Raw genomic sequence first — 25,681 nt, 5'->3', positions numbered from 1 at the left:
TCTTCTGTTTCTCTCTCTTTCTTTTCTCTCTGCTCTACCTTTTGTCAGTCACATACGCATTTTCTTTTCTACTTCTCTTTCCTTTCCCAGTGTACTTTTTGCCTTTTTCTTCTTTCTTTTCAGATGAACTTTTGAAGTATCGCCTAATGTACCTCGTTAGTAGTTAGTACCTCGTTTTTAAGTAAATTCTGGTACATGAAATGTACCTTCTCAGTTTTGAAGTACCTCGTGAAAAAAATAAAGATTGCGTGCATCAACTCATAACAGAGAGTTATGAGTTATGTGCTAGAAAAAATGAAGTATCTCGTCAATACCAAGACTATGTACATCAACTCATGCTATGTACCTTGTCGGTTTTTAAGTACTTCGTCAAAATATCAAAACCGAGTACATCAATCTCAGGTACCATGAAAACAAATCAAGATTGTGTACATCAACTCGTAACAGTACGTCATGTACCAGAAAAAAACACCAAACCCGAGTACATCAATCTCATGTACCATGAAAAAATCAGAGCACGAAACATATACCACGTACCAACATTCGTTAAAACTTTGTACCTTGTCATGTACCAATGGTACACGTTAACTTACCACGTACATCAATACATAGGATGTTACATTAATATGCATCAAACAAATCACAACATGTACCATTGGTACATGACAAGGTACCAAGTTTTCTTCGCTTTTCTTCTTGCCCGTACTCTTAACTCAAAGAGAAAACCAAGAAATCCAAAAGCAAAATAACAAGATCTAGCCTCTTTATGGTACAACAAATATAGAGTACATAGTTAGTACAAGATAGAAGCTCACCATCGACCATTGATCTAGAAGAAATAAAGAACATAAAAAAAATTATTTGCGGATAAATCTACGAACCACGCATCCCTCATGGTACCACGGATAGGGGATGAGTACTGGAGATAGAGGTGGATCTTGATCATGACGGTGGAGGTCGGCCACGAGGGAGACGGTGGAGATCTAGCCTCCTTCATCTGCTCCTCCTCCGTCTGCTCCCCACGGTCACGAGGGCAGCAGTGGACCAACAGCACGCGACATCGGCCGGCCATGCGGGGCTGCTGCATAAGCACGAAGAGAGAGAGAGAGAGAGGAGGGGCTATACGTGGTGGGTAGAGACTAGAGAGAGGATAGAGGGAAGGAGATAAAGATAAGACTGCACGTGGGTGGCAGAGAGATCAACAGTGGGTGGCAAGGGATTAAGAAAAGGAATAGACACGTGTTGCTCAAAAATGACACGGGTAGATGCCGTTAGCGGCATCGAGAGGTTTGGCCACCCAATCTGGTCTCTCTTCCTCCGGCTCTCCAACCCTAATTCCATTTGGTAGCTCTTCCAATTCGGATAACCACCGCCTTATCTAATTTGGCCCGTGTGGCAAGCTGAGTCATAATCGATCAACAATCCTATCCTTAAGCGTGGCCACATCGTTAATCCTGGATTGCAAACGGCATTTTAAGAGCACTGATGTAAATTTAGGGTGCTGAATTAGAGCACTAAAATAAACTTATATGTTGATTTCAGAGATCGAAAGCTGAGGTTTAACAGTTTGAAATCGACCGGCTCTAGAACCGCAATCAAGTTTTAAACATACTTCGAACATACTTTAGGCACAACGAGTCAACTAGAGTCCCGCAAGTCTCGCCGTCAGGTGCCGGCCCGTTAGACGGCGAGGACGGTTTCCCCTGCGCCGTGGGCCGTCACGCGGCCCGCGCGCAACGTCTTCATCGCTCGTCGTCGTCACTCCCGTGTCCCGTGTGTACTACGGGTTTCTAGAATTCTCCCGACTCCCCGCCTCATTCTTCTCGTCGTCTCCTCCCTGCGCTTTCCCGCTCACTCCTAAACCCGCCTCCACCATTTTCTCTCGCGTATAAACCCTCTTATCCCTTTCGTCTCTTCCCCAGCATCGCACCAGAACCACCAAACGATCAACAACGAACGCAAAAAATAACTCAGTACCGTGTCTCTCATACTGTCATGGCGCCCGCGTTGAGCAGGACCCTGGGGGCGTCGTCCGCGGCGGGGTTGCGACCGAGCCCGTCACGGGGTCTGCTGCCGGGCGCGCACATGCTCCTGCCGCAGGGCAGGGGCGCGTCGAGGCGCGCCAGAGGAGTGAGGTGGGACTTGGGGAAGAAGGGGAGGGGGAGGCCTGTCGGGGTGAGGTGCGACGCTGCCGTCGCCGAGAAAACAGCCGGTGAGGAGGAAGAGGAGGCGTTGGCCGGCGAGAAGTTCGAGTACCAGGCCGAGGTGGGTGGAGCAGTTGGAATTCTCGTACCGTCTGGTCGAATTTTGGACGTTTGGCAGGCGAAACAGAAATTCTGTTTCGATTAGTCTGTTCTGAATGATGAGTTTCAGTTACATGAGATAAAATTGAGAAACTGCTGTTAATACGTTTGCAAATTTTATAGCTCGAGGACTGAGCGTTTATGCAATGTTTCTACCTGTCCTGCAGGTTAGCCGATTGATGGATTTGATTGTTCACAGCTTGTACAGTCACAAGGAAGTATTCCTTCGGGAGCTTGTAAGGTTAGTCTTCTGCTGCTGATGTATAATAATTGTACTGTTGTTATTTCCTATGAAGAAAAATCACTACTCACTACTCAGTATCTGATCTGGACACTTCATGTTTTCGTCCAGTAATGCGAGTGATGCATTGGATAAGCTGAGATTTCTCAGTGTAACTGATCCCTCTATGCTATCTGATGGTGCTGAGATGGAAATTAGGATTAAACCTGACCCTGATGCTGGCACAATTACTATCACGTATGTTCTTTTCTTTTCAGTCAATTTCGTAGTTCAAGCATCAGTTGTGATGTAAGTCACTATTCATCCGCACTGTTTTTTGGATGTTTTTTTTTAACAGTGATAGTGGCATTGGCATGACAAAAGATGAACTGAAGGACTGCCTCGGAACTATTGCACAAAGTGGCACCTCCAAGTTTTTGAAGGCTCTGAAGGTGCACATTACTTTTCCTTTCCCATATGGCTTTATCAGTGCTTGTTCTACGATAATCATTGGTGATGTGATCTCAATTTTCGTGATTATTTCAGGAGAACAAAGAGATTGGCGCAGATAACGGACTTATTGGTCAGTTTGGTGTTGGATTTTATTCGGCTTTTCTTGTTGCAGAGAAGGTATGAAAATCTCTTGGATAACACCACCATGGTACATTGACCCTTCTTGCAATCATGCGTTGCAAGAACATGTCATTCTGAAGTATTCTTTTCTCAAGAAAAAATATCAAACTATTCTTACATTTGATTTGCATGTCAAATTTTAAACTTGTGGTTATTTTGGCATCTTGCAGGTTGTGGTGTCCACTAAGAGTCCCAAGGCAGATAAGCAGTATGTATGGGAAGGTGAAGCTGACAGCAGCTCATACCTTATCAAGGAAGAGACCGATCCTGAGAAAATGCTGACACGTGGAACACATATTACTCTGTTTTTAAGAGTAAGAAGCATATACTGATTTATATACGCGTACTAGTCTGCTAGACAACCTTTCAACGCGTACGGCAACTCTTAACTGTCTTTTGTTTCCTTTAGGATGATGATAAGTATGAATTTGCTGACCCTGCGAGGATTCAAGGTCTAGTAAAGAACTACTCGCAGTTTGTTTCATTTCCCATCTTTACATGGCAGGAGAAATCAAGAACAGTTGAGGTAGGATTCTGATTATGTTTTGTCCTAATCCTCCTAATTTTTGTTAGAATTGGCAGATTTTTTCTCCTCTTCTTTACACTTGTTACATCCTCTAAATAGGTTGAAGAAGAGGAAGAGTCGAAAGAGGGTGAAGAGGCATCAGAGGTTAGTTTTTTGTGAATGTGGGTGCCACTACTTGCAAGTTCACTCATGTTATATTATATATAAAGTTCTTCCTTCTTTATAGGCTGTGAAGGAGAAAAAGAAGAAAACTATCACTGAGAAGTACTGGGACTGGGAGTTGGCAAATGAAACAAAGCCAATATGGGTAAAGCTTTCACCCGATTCATTTGTTAACATACCCTTATAATTTGTACCTGAAGTGCAAATTTCATGGGAATCATCCGTGTCATATTAGGGGTTACATTCTCTGCTATATGTTTAAAGAAAAAGAAGCTGAAATTAATTTCTTCCATGCAGATGAGAAATCCAAAGGAAGTCAAGAAAACTGAGTACAATGAATTCTACAAGAAGACATTCAATGAATTTCTGGATCCTCTAGCTCATGCACACTTCACAACAGAGGTGCTTAGACTTTTACCAAACTTCTCTCCTGTTATGTTCATGTACATTAAACATTCTGACAAGACTTCTGTTCTAAATAGGGTGAGGTGGAATTTAGGAGCATTCTCTACATCCCAGGAATGGCACCTCTTAGCAACGAGGAGATAATGAATCCTAAGACCAAAAATATCCGGTTGTATGTCAAGAGAGTTTTCATATCTGATGACTTCGATGGTGAGCTGGTATGTCACATTTATTTATTCATAGTGCCTTCATCTTATTGTTAGATGTGAGTTCATCAGCTACTTCAACAGTAATAGTGGGTTGCTGAATTTTAGTCTTCGCTCTGCAGTTCCCTAGGTACCTGAGCTTTGTAAAAGGTGTTGTTGACTCGAATGATCTTCCTCTCAATGTTTCTCGTGAGATTCTTCAAGAAAGTCGTATTGTAAGTTACTGAAAAGTATTTGCAACTTATTATATGGCAGATAGCTAAATTCTGTGGTTGTCGCTGCTTGAAAATTATTGTCGCCATCCTTATGTTTCAGGTCAGAATCATGCGTAAGAGACTTGTTAGGAAGACTTTTGATATGATTCAGGAAATTGCTGAGAAAGATGAGAAAGAGGTATAGGCCGAGTTTTCTTTTCTTCCGTAAATTTTGTTGTATCGGACTTGTTTTGAAGTTTGATGTCCTTTGTACTGCAGGACTACAAGAAATTTTGGGAGAGCTTTGGCAAGTTTCTGAAACTTGGTTGCATTGAGGACACTGGGAATCAGAAGCACCTTGCTCCTTTGCTGCGGTTCCACTCCTCCAAAACTGAGACAGATTTGATAAGTCTCGATCAGTACGTTGAAAATATGCCTGACAGCCAAAAGGCAATCTATTATATTGCCACAGATAGTCTTCAGAGTGCAAAGACAGCTCCGTTCTTGGAAAAGCTGGTTCAGAAAGATATTGAAGTATGAGCGTGTCTTATTGTTGATCATAGAACTGTTTCTGTGTTGTGCCAACTTATACATTACCTCTTCTATTATTTTAGGTTCTCTACCTTATTGAACCGATTGATGAGGTAGCTATTCAGAATTTACAGACGTACAAAGAGAAAAAGTTTGTTGATATCAGCAAAGAAGACCTAGGATTGGGTAAGTAAACCTAATAATTTCATGTGATTGACTTTAAACTCTTGGAAGTTTTGGCATGGCAATAGCAAACTTGGCTGTTTCAGGTGATGAAGATGAGGACAAGGAAAAAGAAAGCAATCAGGAATACACCCTACTTTGTGACTGGATAAAGCAACAGCTGGGTGACAAAGTTGCCAAGGTTCAAATCTCAAAGCGACTCAGCTCTTCGCCATGTGTTATTGTATCCGGCAAGTTTGGTTGGTCAGCCAACATGGAAAGGTAGCATGATAGTTCAGATCTCTCATACAAACACAACAATTGCTAGTAGGATGGGTTATTCTCCTAACTCTTGTTCAACTTGATAGGCTTATGAAAGCACAAACACTTGGTGACACATCAAGCTTGGAGTTCATGAGAGGAAGAAGAATCTTCGAAATCAATCCTGACCACCCTATTGTCAAGGACTTGAGTGTAAGATACTGCAAACTATTCCTACAAGCTGTATGCAATTTTCTGTTGCATAACAAATCATTCCCGTATAATATTGCAAACAATTATAGGCTGCTTGCAAGAACGAGCCTGAAAGTACTGAAGCCAAGAGAGCAGTTGAGTTGCTCTATGAGACTGCCCTGATATCCAGTGGATATACTGTAAGTACAATAGAAGTGTGCTTGTGTTCATGGTCTATGATGATAAATATAGCGTGCAACCTCATGACTGTCACTTGGAATTGTCCAGCCTGAGAGTCCAGCGGAGTTGGGCGGCAAGATCTACGAGATGATGACGATTGCCCTTGGTGGAAGATGGGGAAGATCAGCCGCTGATGATACTAAAGCAAGTGCCAGCGAAACCAACGCAGAGGTGGATTCTTCTGAAGGCACCACGATGGAGGTTGTTGAGCCGTCGGAAGTGAGGACTGAGAGCGATCCATGGAAGGATTAGTTTAGTTTCCATTTTTGGTTTTATACCCTAGAGGCCCAGAGGTGGGTGAGCAAAAGAGAAGCATTTTCCCTGGAGCCAGAATGATGGTGAATTGATCGAAGGACGCCTAAGCTTCAAAATCTTATATGTATCGCCTGAGGCTAGATTTTGTAGGGGTCTGTTTATGACCGTCAAATTAAATTTTCCTGTATATATTTCATCTCTAATTTCCTAAAAAGCGAAGTTGTTCTGTTACTTCCTGTTCGCTAACTTGCAAGATGGCATTTGTTGTTTTTTCTTTTATTCTGTTGCTCAATGGGACAAACTTAACTATTGTAGAACTATCTATGGCTTTATTTTCCCCTTTGATAAAAAAATAAATATATTTCATCTTTTTTTTATGGGCTAGTTTGTTCGCCTAAAAAACCAGTGGGTTGTGAGCACGACGAGCCTGTGCAGCAGAAGAAGGCTTTGTGCCCCCAAGCCAAAAATCGTACTCATGAACAGACATGCCTACAACTCATGGAGAAGAAAAACGTTGGAGGCTCCCCGGCTAAAAAACTCCACCGAAGAAGCGCAAGGTTTCTCTTATTTTGGCTTCATTGTATCTTAATTTTTCAGTGCCTGTCGGTTGAACTCCACCGAAAAAACGTTGGGAGCCCGGTTCACAGGCGAAGATTTTTTATTCTATACAAGTCAGTCGACAGGAGTGGCTTCATTGTATCTTGATTTTTCAATGCCTGTCGCTTGAATTCCAATAGGACGAGTCTGCCTGGATCTTCCCGTTTTGCCTTAGGCTGCAAGGAGATTCAACTATGAACCGGTTTCGTTTCTTGAAATGGAATGGGCATGAGTCTTTTCTCAAAAAAAAAAACCCATCATTCTTTCGTAATTATCATTCTTTCGTAACAAGGAGAAAAGCCAATGTTTGATAAATCCTAGTGTAGGAGTGGTCAATTAATTTGCATCCTTAAGCATCGAAGCAAAAGCAACAGAACCAACTAACCCAACACAAACCCCTCGACCGCATTGCATTACATCATACATATCCTGCAGCAGCAATTCAGCTGCTGCTGCTGCTACCACCTCGCGCACCATGAATGCGCCCAGGCCAGACTGGATTCCCAACAGATTTCACCCAGCGTCTCCAGCCGTCCGTGGGCCTCAAATCCTTTTCCCAGTCCCAGTCCCAGTCCTGAACACGATCGTTATACATTGCAGCCTGAGCCATGCACGAAGCAGTTAAGGACTCCAGTCCAGTTACGCGATGAGGTATAATAGCTCTCTCTGCGTGCACGGGCAGCAGCAGCAGCAGTCGGTCATGTGCTCCGTGGCCTGCTTTGCCTTGTTCGTCGTCACTCGTCAGATAGCTATCATCTAGCACCAAAACCTCGGCTCAGCAGCTCACGCACGCGTGGAGCGGAGCTGGCATTTCTCGGTGGTCACATTTGGAACCCGTCCTGCGAGGAGCCCATGGACGGATACGCCATCTGTGCAACGTGATCGCTGAACGATCCATTCAATGCGTGGGGCATCTGCACGCATGCGCAAGAAAACAGAGAGCCTATCAGCATATGCTAGGTTCAGTGACTGTTCAAGATTTTACCAAGGATGATGAATGATTTTGGATCCAATGTGCTTGCGCATGAAGGCATAAACAGTTAAACACCACTTGGAATCGGAATAAAATGGCAGAAGCTATCTACGTACTTGTTCAGATTATTCATTGTAGGCCAGGTGGAATGAAATCTAATTAATAGCCTACAGTTGTAGAGCTTCTCAGTATGGTTTTTCGGAGCAATTTGAATTCTTTGATGTTATCTACTTGTTGGAGTAATTAACGGCCACTGTGAACCAGTCATTTAAGATTGGGTCCCCCTACGGCTCAGTCGACTGAGAAACAAAAATTCTCAATCGACCGATCATGTGCGTCCAAAGTAATGATCGTACGGTCGAGAAAGTATCGACTAAGGAAAACACAATCTCAGGCGACTTAGCCCAAGTAAAACCGTTGAAGATTATATGCTATGCTAACCTGGGATCCATCTTTTGCACCTAGCTGCGCCTGCATGATTCTTCTGAACACGTCCTGGTTGGCCATGCCAGCGGCGCCACCCTGCATCAGGCCCGGCTGCGATAGCTGTAACTGCGGGTGCATCATCTCCGGGGAGAATCCTATGGAGGATGAAGAAACCCCAGGAAAACGAAGAAGCTGTTGTTGAAGACATGGTTAGGTTTCTGGGAGGGGAACTGATGGAATGGAAGCCAGAACGCAACTTGAGGTAGCTTACATCTTTTGAGAGAAGCCCTTCTATGTTGAGGTCAAGCCTCGGGTTTACTGTCGCAAGCTTCATCGATAAGAACTGCAAGTTACGGAGTGTCAAAATGGTCAGAAATACATAATTACTAGAAACACTATTTTGGTCTCGGTATCTGATTTAGCAATCATATTCAAATTTCTTCCGTCGCACCATGACAACTGCGTTCAAATTTAAAATCTTGGTTTGCACACCACAAGTTGCTTACATGGTTCAGGCACCTTGGGAGAATCGATGGTTCTTACCTCAACTTGTCTTTGCAGGGATTGGACATAGTTGATGATCTCGTCGAGCATCACCGCCTTCCCGGTGACCTAAAATAGTTCAAGAAACAAAGCATATTATTGTATTTGTTACGAATTGGTTGATCAAGAATACATGATTTTTCTAGAAGAGAAAGAGAGAGAGAGACCCACCTTGCTGCAGCCAGGAACGAGGTCCTGCAGAAGCTTCATCCTCTCACTGATCTTCTCCCTTCTCAGCTGCACAAAAGATGAAAAACATCCAGAGTTTCAACACCACTCGATTGCAGATTTCATCCGTACTAATAATCAAGAGAACGGTGGCATGCCGATCAAGGTAGCAAATCTGTAATTACCCTTTCAGCGAGGCTATGGCTGTTGGTTGCCTGCCCGCGCCGGGCCCGGACATGGATGTAGTCTTCCTTCTCGGAGCTCTCCTTGGCCCCCTTCCCCTTGGACTTGCCGGTCGTCGTCGTTGCCGGGCTGCTCTCCTCGCCCTTGTCCTTGCTGTGGACGCTCTCGTTCGCGGAATCGGCGGCCACGTTGGAAGACTGCACCTGATCGGCTCCCATCACCTGAATGAAACACAAGCTCAGTACTTCAACATCTGACTGAAATGAAATGGAGCTCGAAAGAGTTCCAGTCAGAAGCGAGCAGTAGTACCTCACTAGGCCTTCTCCTCTTCTTGGAGTCCGACCCTTTGGACGAGCAGTCTCCGCCTGCCGCCTCCGAGCTCGGCACCCCCTGGTTACCGGCGATCTCCGGCTCGGCCTTGTCGCTGCTCCGATGATCCAAGTACCCCTCTGAGACGCCGCCAAAAGCGCTGCCCATGTGCTGATCGCCGCCGCCGCCGAAGGCACCGGGGCCGGCGAAGCAGGACGACCGCGCGGCACGCTCGATGAAGCCTGAGTCCACGGGGAAATGGCCCCCGAGGCAGGACGGCGGTAGGAAAGCGCCGGGCACCGGCCCCAAGAACCCCGGCCCATGCCCGCGAGACATGCCGCTGACGTCGGAGAGCGCCGACATGTTCTGCGAGGGCGCCGCCCACATGCCGGACGCCGCTGCCGCAAAGGAGTCCATCATGTGGGTATGCTGCTGCTGCTGCTGTGCCGAGAAGCCGCCGGCGAACTGGTTCTGCCACTCCACGGGTGGGATGCCATTGCCGGGGCCAGAGGACCCGTTCCCCTCCATCCCTTTCTCACTGCTCTCGTTCATGTCTATCGATCTTAACTGCCCGCCACCACAACAAGCACTGCAGAAGACAATGAATTTCAGGCCGAAAGATAGCGAGAAGAGGAGCTGCTCTGCTGGGACAGAGCCGAGCCGTATGGGCAATGCGATAGGGAGGACCAAGCAAGCAAGAGCTCTTATTGCAACCTATGGACAGAAACGGCAAGAAAAGGGGATGATGCCCACTGCAGAGATGCTATGTGTTCCGGCGAGAGACGTAGGAAGAAGAAGAGCTAGGAAAGATGGAGGAGCATAGCCCGTAGATAGTGTAGGCAAAGGCTTGTGGCATTTGTAGGACTACACTAGTGCTAGTTGTTCTTGACTACTACTACTAGCACTCTACTGTACTCCTCTCCTCATGGTCACACGCTCACCACAACCGCCACGGTTTGTTTTTGCTGCAAACCTTAATGTTAGTAGGCCTTAGCATTTTGTTTGCTTTATCTTTCTTAACAACCCTTTAATCATGGTGTTTACCTTTGCTTTTCTTTACTTATCACTTGGTTACTACTTGCTTCGCATCGCACAAACAGCAGGCGTAAAGAGGCATCCCTGACATTGCCAACTCCCGCGGGCATTTGTTTATGCTCGCTTTCTCAAGGAGCCTTGCGTTGCCTGGCTGGCTGTGAATTTGAGCACCCAACCCCCTCATCATCCTTATTTGACTGTTTGCACTTTTTTAATTGCTCGACACGGGCAATTATTTACACGCCCTTCATGATCAGTACGATCAGTTTTGTTGAAGAAAAATGGTGGTCAACATTAGGAGGGGTTGCAATCGAGGCACTGCCATTTGCCCCCACAAGCAAAGCAATGGCACTTTCATTTCATCATGCATGGAGTAGCTGATTAGATAGAGCACGGCTTAGGAATTCCATAGTTTGCAATCCTGTAGGAATTTCCGTGTTTTCATGCGAAATTCAAAAATACCCGGACTATACAATCTGATTAGAGAAATTCAACCCAATCTGGAAGAGAGATGCCGTCTCTGCAGAGTTGAGATTCTCCTAATCTCAATCTTTCTTTGCAGTAAAATAAAAACTATTCGTTAGCCTCGGGGTTAGCGAACGCTCGAATCTAGCTTTAGATTAGTTAAAGCCTACCACCCATGCAATACTTTTATTCACTCCAAACACGTACGCTTTAAGCTTTTAAATCCGGGCTTAAGAAAAGCATCAGGAGAAGCTGTGTCATAAACCCACCTTATGTATCAACCTCCATGGCAACTAACACTGCAAGAAGTGGCCTGCAAGTTACAAGTTATTCTCCTCTGCAACATCTTTACCTTTCTCCCAGCGGCCAGTGACTCGGTGTCCCTCCCTGCCTTTTTCCTCCTCAGCTGCCTAACATTAGTGGTGCCATTAGTAAACTGTTCACTTCAAAGGGGCAAGGGGAAAAAGCAAAGGGACGTACCGAATCTTGAGAGAAATGCAGAAAAACCAAAGATTGGAAAGGATACGACTTCAAACTCCCCAGAAGAGCCAGGACATGGACCACGAGCTACGTAGATAACAAGTCTTGATAGATTCCTAGCTCTGCTTTTTTTTTTCTTTGAGAAGGAGACCGTAGCTAAGCCTCCTTCAAGGACAGCAGGGGTGGGGTTAGCCCCTACATATCTCCTCCGCCATCCATGACTGGGTGACACGCTTCCGCGGCGGGCCGGTCCTTCCCTTTTGCCAGTCCTGTGCACGGCAGCGCTGGCCAGCCACGGCAGAAGGCATTTACCCGTGCCATCTCCGGGCTCGTGCAGTCATGGAGGGGCTGAGATGGACCCGACCGCCCACCAGATTATCTTCTAATGCATCATTATGCTCGCCAGAAAGGTTGCTGCAGATCTATGTCTCCTTCTCCAATCATTGCCACACAAATTCATGTGTACCATCCATATGCTGTACGCTGGGCTTGCATCAGGAACGAATGAGGCAAAGCCTTTGCTGTGAACTTGTGAAGTGGAACAGAGGATGAAATAAAAAATGGGAGTAGCGTTTTTTGTCAAGAGAATAATTAGAGCAAATACAGTACTGATATGGATGAGACTTCATGAGTTTAGGTCCTACATGTCGGCGCGGTAGCGGGCCATCCGGTGTGTAAGCGAGGACAGAGGATTGATTCCTGCAAACAAAACAGTTCCAAGAAATAGCAGCCAAAGAACTGTGAGTAAACAAATGGAATAATGTCTGCATGAGATTAGCTGGCAATCGTCTCTTTAGGGGGTAAATCTAAAGCTAAAAAACACACATCCATGTCATAATGGGATAAGATTTTTTTGACATTGGATTCGTTCATCTCTCAGAACCTGCTCCCTGTATTGACTGTCCCGCTTAACGCGTACAGAATGGGTTTTATTTCCTTCATTGAAAAAAATTTCGCAATTTGCCCTATAAAATTTGAGCGTCATCAGAATAGCACACAGCAAATTATGTAGATTTTTTATTTGTCTAAAATCCAGAAGAAACAGAAGGAGTTTTGATCTGAACATGCTAAGCTTCCTCAAGGAAAAGAAGGATCAGAACATATCCGTCATGCCTATCATAATTTGTACTACATGCGAAAAAAGTCTGTGCAAACAGTTATTGCAAAGATGTATCGAGAAGCAAAGAACACAAAAGCAGTCTTAATGGGATCATTACCAAGGGTGAATGATTAGAGTTGAACATGGATGATTCGATTACAGGGCAAGTTGGCCCATAGTATCTCCACACTGTGAGTGCACCTGTGTGTTAATTCAGCATTCGTTCCCATGTGCTAGGGTACAGGATCTCTAATTGTGCTTAGGAAAGCGTATGTTACACCTTTCTGTAAACCATAAACAAAGCACAGTCCATGGCAAAGCCAGCTGCACGCGAGATGCAAGTGAGTATATTTTTGGTAAAGGTCTATGTTAGGTGAAACTTCCTTGTGGGCTTGATCATACAAATCACAAATTACCAGTTATTCTAGACCCTAATTATGAACAATGTCGTACGCTAATGGTCTTATTATACTCCTAGAGCAGTCATTAGAGATGCAAACTAGGGCTTAGGCTGCAAAATACAAAATGCATACCTGGGGAACACTAAAGAACTTCCCCCAAGAGGGAAAATAAATTAAGTGTTGATAAGGGCAGGGGACAGTTTATTAAGGCCAACCTGTTAATGATTGGCATGGTGCTAGGGTATTCCACCCTATATTATATACCATTATGTGCGTGTGTATATGTGTTTGCATGCATGTGTAGGTTGCCTTGTGTGTGAAGAAAAAAAGTACCAATTCATAATAATAATGTACCAGATCTGGTCAGTTACAAGTGGCATGAATACATTTCTGGTGCCTAAGGGTTCCTAAATACTCCCTTCGATCCATAAAAAGTCCACTTAGTACAAAATTTGCACTAACTTAGTACAAAATGGGCGCACTTTTTATGGATCGCAGGGAGTAATAGAAACAGTAGTTATTTCTAACACCCTCCACATAGTCTTGGATGAATGTTAGATAGAAGCGCTCAATGGTAGAGAAAATAGTCTCTATAATCAATAAATACTGGCCCTCGCTCCATGTTGTGTTAGTCCTTATGTCCAAGCAGTACTTTGCATGAGAACGGCTTGGGTTTCACGAGTTCTTTCTCCTCTACCTCAATCAAAATCAGATGCATCAAAGCTAAGAGACAGCTGGGGTCACACTAGTGAGATGCCTAATTCAATGTACCAATCGACTAGAATGTAAAATACCGAGTGAGGCACTGAGGCCATTGATGATAACTCACATTGAAGATAGAAGTATGCAGTTTTGCTTCCTCTCAAGAAGACAGTTGCTTACTAATGTTATGTCATCCATTTTTACATGGACAAGGTTGATTAGATTAAATTTTGTTAAGTCTCTTTGTGTCCGGTGCTATCTATAAAGTAGTACGTAGCAAACATCACATTATGTGAAGAGTGAAGGCGTTAAACATATGATACTTTACTCCCCCTTTATCATGATGACCCTTGCCAAATGTCACGTAAAGATGCAGATATTAATAAAATTACAGAGATAAGAACAAATATTTGACCTCTTTAACATTTATACTTTTTTCATTGCTGGGTTTGATGCAATCATGCAATGGTTCACTAGCAAAGACAACTAAATCTTCAAGAATGTGACTACTTATGCCCAAGAAGTTCGCCCATCAGATATCGCCCATGCTATAATGCCCAATAGGCATGCAGTTGCAATTGTCTTTCTGTTCAAAAGCCAAGACCCTATCTCGACCAAACCACCAGGTAGTAATAACAACAGCACGGTGGAAGTGATTACTTATCTCTGATAGTGTTGATCTTTGTCCTTATTATCAATCTCACTCTTTACTTTATTCATGAATTTAATAATACCATCATTTCTTGTGCAGAATGCTTGATGTCTCCTCAAATCAATAACAGGCAGCAAAGGAGATAACAATACTGGCAGTACCAATGGGTAATTGCTCTCCAAGGAGTATAACGATTCTAGTACACGAGTTTCTGAGGTCCTAAAGCACAGTTAAGAAAACAACAGCAGGTTAAATTTTATCAACTTGGGCCTTTGCCAAAGAATGTGAAAGGGATAGTTCATGGGGCACACATCCCACTTTGCTACTGTGCTTTACACTGCTCTATTACTTGAAGTTTTTCAAGTGCAATACTGTAACCTTTTTATGATATCATAACCTGCTAAATAAATCAAATTTCAATAAGCACGTTCAGGCCTGCAGTCACATATGTAGGCTGTCATGGTTGACTGTATAATGTGATAAAATAAGATATAACGGCTTTGGAAAATCTGTAAACATGTGCCAATGAGGTAGATATATGAAATTATGAACCTCTGCATAAAAAATAGCATAAATGCTAATGCGTTGTGCGAAATGAAAATATAAATGTACAGACTAGGCCTCAATTGATAGGCTGAAACTAAAAGGAAGCCTACTTCCTCACAGGGAAAGCAGAAATATCAGTTCGTCCTGTTACCTAAGCTTTTCTCTTCCACTCAAATGTGAGTTCATCTGAAGCTGTCATCCTCAACTATATGATGACAGTAAGGACACTAAGAGCAAAACAGCATTAAGTATGTATCAGGGTTATTGATGATTACTAGTCCCTACCATATGAAAGGATCAAAACTTATCTGAATTTAATGGCCCTTTTGAGTGGGGCATACATCTCAGATTCATGTTCAGTATTGAATCATAGAGACTGAAAAGGACAATAATTAGGTTTCAAGTTGTGGAGACACAAGAGGGTGGTAATCATGGTGTTGGTTTACGGCTAGCTTAGCATTTAAGAGACATGAAATCAAGTCGAGAGCTTCATGTCATATTTGGATCTCAAATGGACAAGTGTAATCATCGCCAAAACTTTTCTGACATGCTATATACTTCTGTGTAATAAGTAAAACTAAATGTTACTGAATTGCAGCTCGTCCAAAAGGTTTACCAGTAATCTCTGCAAGAACAAGACCCCTCACTGAAACAATGGAATCGATTTGCATCCCTGACAATTATGGACCTCCCATAAATCTTGCTTAGAAGTTTTATCGCATTATGACAATCTCCACAGACCCGGAGGTTCTTTACAACCCTAATTGGTGTGCCAGGTGCAGTGCTAATCAACCCAAAGGCAATTGCAAGCTTCTCGCTGTGAAGAGCAAGAGAGCTTTCTTTCACATCCTCGTCATCAATATCTAGCAGCACTTGTGAAGTGTCCGGAGCATATCCCGCAATTTTCAACTGCTGACAGATCTCACCTAGCATCTCATATACATCCTTCTTCCTTGAGTGACTTTTATCACCAGATATGAACTCGTGAATAACACCATCAACTTCGATTGAGCTGCTCCCAGGTACCTTCTGCACTCCAGAATCAAACATCCGCTTCCTAACATTATGCACTCCTTTCCAGTTGCCATCTAGAGCATAAATGTTTGATAGCAACACATACCCTGTGTGATCATTTGGCGCAGCCTCAATAAGCCTGCGGCCTGCCTTCTTCCCCAACTTGAAGTTCTTGTATGTTCTACAAGCACCAACTAGGGCCTTCCACACAGAAGCATCCGGCTCCATTGGCATCATCTGCATTATCACCTCAGCCTTCTCAAACAGTCCTGCACGACAGAATAGATCCACCATGCAACCATAGTGGCAATGTCAGGCTCAATACCATACTGATTGGTCATTCTCTCAAAACAACCAATACCTTCCTCGACAAACCCCCCATGGCTACAAGCATTCAGTACACTATTAAAAGTAATTTTGTTAGGCACGAACCCAGTTGACTCCATTCTAGTGAAAAGCTCCAGAGCTCTCTCACTGCAGCCATTTGCTGTGAAACCAGTTATCATCGCATTCCAAGTATCCACGCTCCTCATTGCACATGAATTTTCGAACACATAAACTGCACCCTCAATGAAACCACACTTTGAATACATGTTGATGAGAGCTGAGCTCAACTTCTCCTCAACCTCAATCCCTTTCCTGCAAACATATGCATGTGCCCAAAAACCCTGCGCAAGTGCTCCCAAGTACGCAATTGCAGAGATAATGCTAACCAATGTCACCCTATCAGGCTGGCACTCCTGGCATGCCAGCATCTCCTGGAACACTGCAATTGCCTCCTCATACTCCCCATTCACAATGCAGCACGCAATAACCGTGTTCCAAGAAACCGAGTCCCGGGCAGGCATCCGCGAGAAGAAGTCCCTGAGTGTTCTGGCGTCCCATACCTGCGCGTACCCGCGCAGCAGGCAGTTCCAGGCGATCATGTCGACCTCGGGCACGTAGTCGAACACCTTGCGCGCGTCGAAGAGCATCCCGCAGACAGCGTAGGCATGGATGAGCCCGTTGCTCACGCGGCGGTGGGAGGAGGCCCCGCGTTTGGCGGCGTGCCCATGGAGCTGCGCGGCGACAGGGTAGGCCCGCTCTCGCGCGCAGCGGGCCAGGGCGAGCGCGTATGCGATGGGGTCGGGGTCGGCGCCGGAGCGGAGCAGGTGGTCGAACAAGCGGAGCGCGAGGTGCGGGTTGAGCCGCATGCGCGCGGTGTACGACGCGGCAAGTGAAGCGGCTGGGGTTTGGGCGTCGCATGTCGGCGGTTGCGGTTGCGCCGGTAGAGGTTTCGCGGCTGTCGCGAGCGTGGTGGAGGCGAGGAAGAAGGGGAAGGTGGGAGGAGGCATCACTTGTGGCGGCGAGGGAGGAGGAGGAGGAGCAGCAGGCTGCCCTGCAGGATGGCGTGCCGGCGAGCCGCGACCGCAGTGAGCAGGACTGCAAGGGAGAGCCGTGCGCGCACGGGTGCATCGCGTGGCCGTGGCGCCCGTGGTCCGTGGATGAGGTGGAAGTGAGATTCCGGCCCATAAAATATGTTTTGTGGCCTAAGAATATGTTGTCGTACCGCCGTAGTGGGCTTAGCCGGTAGTGGATTCGTGAGGACAAATGCAATGCAAGTAGTAAGCCCAATAGGGGAGCTGTTATTAGGTTCTCAAAGAGAAAAATTGCCAGTTTTTGTTCTTTCAACAGAAGCCAAGTTGATTTCTCAAAGAGTAAGAAACTACCGTTGCTTATGTCTATATACATGAGGTTGTCCTAACTTAAAGTTTATCAGCTTTGATCAAGTTTATATAGTAAAAAATTTCAACATGTGTAACACTAAACGGATGCAATATGAAAATATATTTGATAGTCGTAACGATACTAATTTGGTGTTGCATACTATAAACTTGTTCAAAGTTGATAAAGTTTTACTTAGGTATACCTAAAGTACTAAAGTACAGACATTTCCAAAAGGAGGAGGTAGTTTTGCTATTTAAAAAAAAATATCCCTGTGCACCCTCCATGTGAAAGTGTTGCACGAGGGGTTGCTGCCCCTTGCGTGCACCTCCCAATGCGAGACATGTGTGTTCGCGGGAAGTCTTTTGGGGCGTTAGTTTTTGTTTCCTATATCAAAAATTCAAAATGCAATATCTTTTAAAACAATCATCAGTCTGTTATCGTCATATGGCTTTCTACAATCATCGAAAGACTCTATCTTTCGTCTATGTAGCTTACATTTAATTCGTTCCACAGAAATAGATCATGCTTAAGTATATCTAATTCCTAAGGATTCTTAGCGTCTGGTGTGACTCAGGAAAATTCATAATAATTGTGGCGTGCATAACATACCAATTCTCTATTTTTTCTATAAAATTTTATTGATTTTCAAAATCCTTCTAAATCAAATAAGGCTAAGCCAGAAGAGAGAGATCGTCTATCTAGTTGGAGCAGGGCGTTTCCTTCGTCGAGTACTCGAGTCAATCTCTCGTACGACCTTTCCATAGGCCATTGGCCGCTTGTTTCCTTTGCATGTCACGCGCTCGTAAGTGTCCCCGCACTATTCTCTACGGCAAAGCTACAGTTTGGCTACGGTCACGTTAAAATCCGTACCCGCTGTAAGAGCATGTGCTAAGACAGGTGCTTACGAAAATAAACCAAACATCTTTTTAAGCACCAGTGCTTATTTGTATAGATGCCAAGTTAGACATCTACTTAGTCTAAATAAGCATCAGTGCTTAAAAAACCGGTTAATTTTTCTAAACACCCATCTAAACATCTTGCATTGTACATGTTCTAAGGCGCCCACAAAGCGCGCTCACCAAAATTCACCGTGAAGAGCCACTCGGGAAAAGGAGAACGGAATGATAAGTGGCGTCTCGGGGCGGGCTCGGTCGATCGAGACTCGTTGCGCGACACCTGAAAAGCACGCACGCACGCACGCACGCACCGGTGCGACGATCGTCACGCGCGCCGGCGAAATGCAAAGCCTCCGACCGATCCGACGACAGCGAGATGCGCCCCCTACTGCTCCCTGCCTACGGGCCACAGCTCGTGTCGCCAGCACATAGGCTCGAGGCCGTGCTGGGTCCCACCTGTCGGCTACACTGCCGTTATTTATTTTAGGAGTAATTAAACTTTGCGTCGGAACGAGGGGGCTAATTAGCCTGATGGCCATGTGGTGATTGATTTAACCGCGATGCAGTTTATGAGTACTTGCATGTAGTAGTTGGTTCTTGATCAGTGCCCTAAATGAGTAAATGGCCTTCTTCGTTATCCCCATCATATATCCACATTGACGCGCTAGTGCGGTGACGAACTTAGTTTGGTTCGTCGAGTAAACAATTAAAAGTGGGTACGCAGGCAGACTTTAGCATACGTGCCAAAGTTGGTTTGCGTCACCACCTTAATTTGGGTGACCCAACTTGCATGCATGCCTTTATTTTTACTTAGTCTCTAAACATATGAAGTTTTTTTTTTAATCTCGCAATTTTATGTGGCGCCAGTGATACTACCTAAAACTTGTTAATTCGTTGTCAGATTTAGTGGAACATTCTGGAAGATTTGCGCGTGATCGATGAGCTTATCCGTAGCAGTCCAATGAGAGGAGAGCTGTTAATCTGGCCGGGGAAATGCATGCATCCCATCCCAATCAGACGCATCTAAACTGGCAATAAACTAAGGAGATGTGACGAGCAACAATGCTTTGTGCCAAGAAAGAGATCGTTGTGCGCACCTGCGAGGAGAGGGAAAAAAGGCTAGCTAGCTAGTGATCAAAGCACGAGAGTACGACGCCTACAAGGTGAAACGTATCTGAAAAGGTAAATTAAAACGTCAAGACAGTGAATTTAGTCAGGCTTGTCTAACCCTCCCTCATCTAGAATGCTTGGCCTGAACTGCTGCGCGCGCGCGCGGATCGTATATTTTGCATTAAGCTGGTTTGCTCAGCCTTAGCTAGCTAAGTAGCTGGCAAAATTCACCTGACAAACGAGACAGTTTGAGCAAGACATGACGCAAACTCTGCCACAAACATTAGTTTGAGCAAAACATGACACAAGCTAATGTTCAGCAACATGCGTAGGGCGCCGTGTGACCAACAAATAAAGAAAAACGGCGTTTACTATACTGGAGCCGGTTTGTCTCTCGTGGGGAAAGGCCAAGCTAAGCTAGGAAGTGAAGTACTGAAGTGACCGGCCGGGTGCGGGTGGTTGATGGGCCAGGGCGCGGGCGCGGGCGCGGGGGCGACGTTACGCTCTCTGGTTGGCCAAGTCCCAGGCGGGCCGGGCTTGGGCCTTGGGCGATCCTCTCCTGAACTCCGTGGCCGGCAACGTACGACCCCTGCCCGAAACGTACGAGACCCCTGTCCAGGCGTGTGCCGTTCGTGACCGCCGGACGGGACGTCGGGGATGGGACTCGGGTGCCACATATGGATAAACTTTTCTTCGGTGTGCCAGTGCCAACGGCACAAACTAAGCAGCTGCGGCGACTTGGATCCATGGCGAATTGGCGCGCGTCTCAATTCTCAAAGCGTTGATTACAAGCGTTTCTCAAATACTCGAAACAGAAATGTGCACTATGCTTTTCTTCTTTTCCTCCAAACAGAAATGAGCACTACCTAGACATGATTAGAAGTAATATTCGAGCTAGTGTAATTGCAGACATACACCGCGGACCGCACGGTTGCTTGTTCCAAACAGAAATGTGCACTATAATCTGGAGTAGACATGATTTGAAGTAGTAACAGTTGACTAACCCCTGCAGTGTGTTCAGTCGTTCTATTGCTAAGTTGCTAACCTAATATATACTCCTTCCGTTTCTAAATACTTGTCGTTGTTGCTCTCTGAGAAGTCAGGACCAGCCGCCGATGCGTTTTATGTGTAATTAATCAACTGTTACTTGGTCTTGCACGCGCGCGCATGTATATATGGAGCACTGTAAATCCACACGAACCTACTGCAGACAATGACATTGAACATACTAGGATTTAGGAAATGTTAACTGTGTTCGTTCATCTCGTGCCAAAATCATCATCAACCGGGTGGAGAATATTATACACTGTGGCCCGCACGAGCTGGTTCTAGCCTTAACTAGTGGGTCGAGTGCGGCCGCCAGGGGGCACTATTTCTTTGTGTGCATGAGCAGCCAAAGAACAAGCACATGAAGCATGATGTGCAATATACCCAATTCGGATCAGCAATGGAGTACGGAGAACATTGTTTAGGAGCAGAGGACATACGCGTGGGCGGCGGCTTGCAGCAATCCCCACTTTCTGGCTTGAAAATTATATCCATTCAAGTCTGCTGTCATGCAATTCAAATGTAAAATAATAATTAACGGAGTTAAATTGTACCCTTATAAACACTTTTCAAAGAGGGAGGGACAACAATTCCCTGTATGTATCTCTAACTCTAAGGAGAACTCCTCTAGTTGATCTCGTCAGTTGGACGGGAACTTATCAATAGACAACAAAAGAGACGTTTTTGGAGAGAATAAAAGCACAAGAAACTGTACTACCGAGTACAACATTTTCAATTACGACTTAACAGTGGCAGGCAAAGTAGTTAAGGCAACCGATAAATGTAGCAAACACGAATGCATGTTGCGACTCGATCGGAATCTCGACACCCGGCATATCATCTCGAGCTGATGGGGAGCTCTCTTTTTCTTCCCTTCACTCATGGTCTTTGCAACTTTGCCCTTGAAGGAGATGGATGGTGCATTCGTGTCTCCGCAAAGCAAGATGTGCATATCCACCAGTTTCTCGGAATGCTACGAAATTTACAGTATATTTTTCGTGAGACATTTCACTGCTTTTTGCGAAGAAAAAGGGTGATTTAATTTGAGGAGTGCCAAAGTATCGTGTCTCAAACACTGTCAGGTTAAATTCAGATTGATATTACGAATTTGGTCGAAGATCATCGATTCCTTGGTAAAAAAAATTCGATCATTACAACATTTGCTGAAGTTTTCAGACCATACCTTTTCCAAATGTTAAATTGAAACCTTAGGTACAATAAATGCCTAAAATGAGTGAATTAATTTTTCATCTTTCAAAGGTACCCCTAGGCCCTAGCAATGGTTATATATATTTTTTAATTGCCCAAACACTAATCCGTCTCTAGACATTCCTTCCCCACCCCAGCACTAATATGTGTCTCTCTTGAGTCGATCTTGATCTCCTCGTCTACTTCCTAGCTATGCCTCCACAACCTATAATCCAGACAAGTCACTAGAAACCGGGGTTGTTTAAACTGCTCTTTATAAGATTGACTTCTTTTTGTCATTTTAAGTAATAAAAGTGGGAGAGCCGAGTTCGAAAAATCTTCATGGGTGAGGAGAAGCAGAGTAGATTTTTTCTACATGACCGGTAGAGTCGAGTTCCTTTGTTGTGTTAGATGTTTGGAGTTGACTCTACAAAAATTCCAAACCAAAAGTGAGGCATGCAACAACTAATTAATGGGTGTCCCATAATAAAAAAGCGACATTATTGTACCTACCACATTCTTTTCACTACTTTCCGAAGTGCAGACACAGTTTATCTGCATTTCACGGCTCATGTGTTTCCGAAGTCCATTCACATGAGGTTTCATCACCCAACACCGCATCCAATTCTTGGATTACTCAAGTAGATATATAATTCCATTTGTACAGGGGCTTCCCAGATATGCTAGGCCACAGGCGACCCATATCTGGCAAAACAAACATAACGACCCAGGTCAGGTTTCTCTGTCTCACACTAACCCTTGGCATATATTCTTTCACCTCCTCATGAGTCATGACATGACTTTGTTGCATGAACGGAGAAAGCACGGCCCAACTCCTAAGTCCCAAGAATATATATATCTGGGTAATTGAAGAGAAAAAGAGAATACTCTAAAAAAAGAAGAAGAGAAATTTTACCCAAGGATCAGGGAAGGCTGCAACCAGGCAAAAGCCAGAAATGCAGAAACATTGTCGCAATAACTGATCAAGTGGCACCTTTCATCTTCATTTTATTTTAACTTGTAGAATGCTCATAACACTCTGACAAAAATGAATAACCCCCTTCTATTTACGAGAAGAGTAAATTTCAAGAAATCACAGTTCTTGGGACAGGTTTCTCACGGAATCACACCTTTTCTTTTTGTAATTTGCTCGCAAAACCACACATTTTGGGGCTCATTGTCTCAACTTACCCAAAACCGATGTTTAAACCGTTTTGACAGTTTTCCTTACATGTGAGGCCCGTTGTAAGTTTCCATGTCGGACGCAAACACGATCCGACCCGTTAATCCGGACAGACTTTCAACTCTCTTTTTTCCGACTTTATGGTTTTTTCTTTGATTAAAAAGATATTTATAGCGGGCCCAACGTGTAAGGAAAACTGTCAAAATTGCTTAAGCATCAGTTTTGGGTAAGTTGAGACAATCAGTCTGAAGAAGTGTTGTTTTGCGAGCAAATTACCAAAAAGTGTGGCTCCGTGAGAAGCCTGCCCCAAGAACTGTGGTTTCTTGAAATTTACTCTTACGAGAATTATAACGGATCGTGTATCATTGCATTGAAAGAAGAATTGTCTCCACATTTTCATTTTAAACAAGCTTGTCTTCACTTTGCAATCTACCTTTTGAACTACATGATTGCTGTTGGCTTCTGTTCTTTTCTCAATTTGAGGATTAATTTGATGCCCAGTTCTTTACGATTAACTAGCACCACAAAGACACAAACAAACTCGGACACTGTTCCGGTTCACAGCCAAATCTTTCTTTTATTGAAAATACAAAAAGCTAGATCTTTGAGCCACATAAATTGAACGTACGCACGCAGACGACAATAAATTGAAAATACAGAAAATAAAACGAAAACGACGCATTCGACAAGCACATCCCAATGAGCAAGTGCTTTATATATTATTGGTAGTGATCGTGGTTAAGTGTCGTATTAGTGGTGGCCTTCTCTCTCTCTCTCGACCCCTCGGTGCTGCGGCTGCCGTTGTGATAGAACGGGAGCCCAACTATCCATTTCAGCTTCGCTTCAATCATCCAAAATCTTGTCCATGTCGTCCCCCTGCTTTTCCAAAGCGACCAGCAGCACGTATGGCGTCACCTTTCGGGCCCAACTAACGCACAGCCGACGCTGCTAGTGCTAGCTAGCTTCCACAAATGGAGCAACAGTGTTCCGGGTTTGTGGACAGCGTACGTAGAGGCCAGTTTGACAGAGCATGTGATGGGTTTGAGCTCATTGATATGAGCATGTGACGTGAATGTTTGAAGAGATTTAATTGCTAACATAGTTCAGCTGCACCAATAAGACCTGATATACCCTGTGTGCGTTGTGAACTTGTTAATTGCATACTACTATTTAAGGAAGATGATTATTAACTGTTTTCTAACCTGGAAGTGCAGTGTACAAATCGCTTAGATATGAGTACCGTTACATTCTTAATTTGGTCTATATGGTGTCTCTGGAGTCTGGTTGAGTCTATTTTCATGATTTGGTTGTGAAGTTAAAACATATATTATTTTTCTTCCAGGAATTGCTTTTAGTTGTCAAACAAAGGTTTGATGGAGGCCTCCTCTCCTGTTTAACTTGATTTTCTATATGTGTTTTAGTTGTCAACTAAAGGTTTGTGGGGGGCCACATATCCTGTTTCGATCTTTTTCCCCAAAAAGAAGAAACCTAAAGAACGATCAGAGCGTTACGTTGATAGATGTATCATATATGTGCATCCCATCCACCAATGTGGCCAAATTGGGTCGTCTATTAGTTTATGGCAAGGTTTAAGGAAACTCGTTTAATTAAATTGCTAGGTAGTGTGTTGGTATTCAATAGAAAATGTGTTCTTGCCATTGAGAAGAGAAGGCATATATGGGTTATAGCTAGGCTCTTATATATAGTACTGTACCGTGTTCTAGCTAGTACGAGTGTATGAAGAGAAATCTACCATTTTAACCTAACAGCCAGAAAACTATAATTTAAACATGCATTTTAAAAACCTGGTTGGACTTAATTTGGATACACCGTGGTTCGATCCCTTCAGACAAACACAGGCAACTAGAGCTAGCATGCCTTCTAGGAATGGGTCTAATCCTTCCCTACCAGAACAAGCCCTGAAGTTCCATAGTGTGCCTCAAACATTTCTAAGCTATACCAACATATCCTTCCTCGTAGGTGTGACACCATGGCAGTAATCCAAACTTAGTATACTAATTTAATCAAAGCACTTGCAAATTGTGAACTTAGGTGTCGAACTTGCACGGTCCATTCTGGAACATGTAGAAATTCTATAATGCTAATGCCCTAGAGCTAGCCGATCTAGCTACTTCTCTGACTCTCTAGTGGCCTAACATTTTTTGTTCGTTTATTCCCACAGTAGCTACATGTCCATCCATCCATCAAGCAGCTGGCTGATGTGTCTGATGTCCCTGTGGTGGATGTCATGCCACTCTAAACTAGGCACAAGAATTTTTATCTGCGAACTAATGTGAGTGACGAGAAAAGCTAACGGCAGATCGAGCATCTAGTTGGGTTACCGATGGGGATAAAAAAGGAAGGTTTGGCATGGATTAACTGGAATAAGATTAATTAATTACCGTAGACAAGACTACTCAGTACTCACGCAAGTCAAGTCCCCGAATATGCAAGCAAGAGGGAAAAGAAAAGAGACCGCAATGTTCTATCCGAAAAGCAAAGGTAAATTGATGGGAAATTAATCTATGGCAGGCATAATATTGTTTGGATATTATGGCCCACGAAAGGCGGAAAAGGTGGGGAGTGCCTCATGGCCATGTACCAAATCGACAAATCTAAAGCTACGAAAATTCTACAAAAACAAGGAGAGGAGAAGGTGGCTGGCTT

General features: G+C 44.3%; 2 protein-coding genes and 1 pseudogene across 3 annotated transcripts; 1 reads left to right on the top strand and 2 right to left on the bottom strand.

Annotated features, from left to right (window-relative positions):
* Positions 1–1,834: 1,834 nt before the first annotated feature.
* Positions 1,835–6,569, top strand: LOC100836503 (heat shock protein 90-5, chloroplastic). The gene is made up of 19 exons (XM_003578235.4): positions 1,835–2,265; positions 2,471–2,544; positions 2,656–2,781; positions 2,882–2,975; positions 3,070–3,153; positions 3,327–3,470; positions 3,566–3,682; positions 3,782–3,826; positions 3,909–3,989; positions 4,142–4,246; positions 4,327–4,467; positions 4,578–4,670; positions 4,771–4,848; positions 4,929–5,183; positions 5,264–5,366; positions 5,450–5,624; positions 5,711–5,816; positions 5,906–5,995; positions 6,084–6,569. The coding sequence occupies exons 1-19, from the start codon at positions 1,996–1,998 to the stop codon at positions 6,285–6,287; spliced, it is 2,385 nt and encodes a 794-aa protein (XP_003578283.1). The 5' UTR covers positions 1,835–1,995; the 3' UTR covers positions 6,288–6,569.
* Positions 6,570–7,129: 560 nt separating this feature from the next.
* On the bottom strand, positions 7,130–14,329 carry LOC100836200 (transcription factor bHLH49). 2 transcript variants are annotated; one of them, XM_010239956.3, is made up of 10 exons: positions 12,114–14,329; positions 11,470–11,997; positions 11,259–11,399; positions 9,490–10,078; positions 9,183–9,401; positions 9,001–9,066; positions 8,830–8,898; positions 8,558–8,629; positions 8,302–8,478; positions 7,130–7,801 (listed from the first exon to the last, which is right to left on the bottom strand). In XM_010239956.3, the coding sequence occupies exons 4-10, from the start codon at positions 10,039–10,041 to the stop codon at positions 7,709–7,711; spliced, it is 1,248 nt and encodes a 415-aa protein (XP_010238258.1). In that variant the 5' UTR covers positions 10,042–10,078; positions 11,259–11,399; positions 11,470–11,997; positions 12,114–14,329; the 3' UTR covers positions 7,130–7,708. The 2 variants fall into 2 exon arrangements, with proteins under 2 accessions (XP_010238258.1, XP_003578282.1); XM_003578234.4 differs by lacking the exons at positions 11,259–11,399; positions 11,470–11,997; positions 12,114–14,329 and adding an exon at positions 10,204–10,554.
* Positions 14,330–15,164: 835 nt separating this feature from the next.
* Positions 15,165–17,395, bottom strand: LOC100835891 (annotated as a pseudogene).
* Positions 17,396–25,681: the final 8,286 nt, after the last annotated feature.

Source organism: Brachypodium distachyon, chromosome 4 (assembly GCF_000005505.3).
Source record: "Brachypodium distachyon strain Bd21 chromosome 4, Brachypodium_distachyon_v3.0, whole genome shotgun sequence".
Taxonomy (NCBI): domain Eukaryota; kingdom Viridiplantae; phylum Streptophyta; class Magnoliopsida; order Poales; family Poaceae; genus Brachypodium; species Brachypodium distachyon.
Note: the sequence above shows the minus strand (reverse complement) of the source record. Positions and strands in the feature narration are given on the sequence as shown.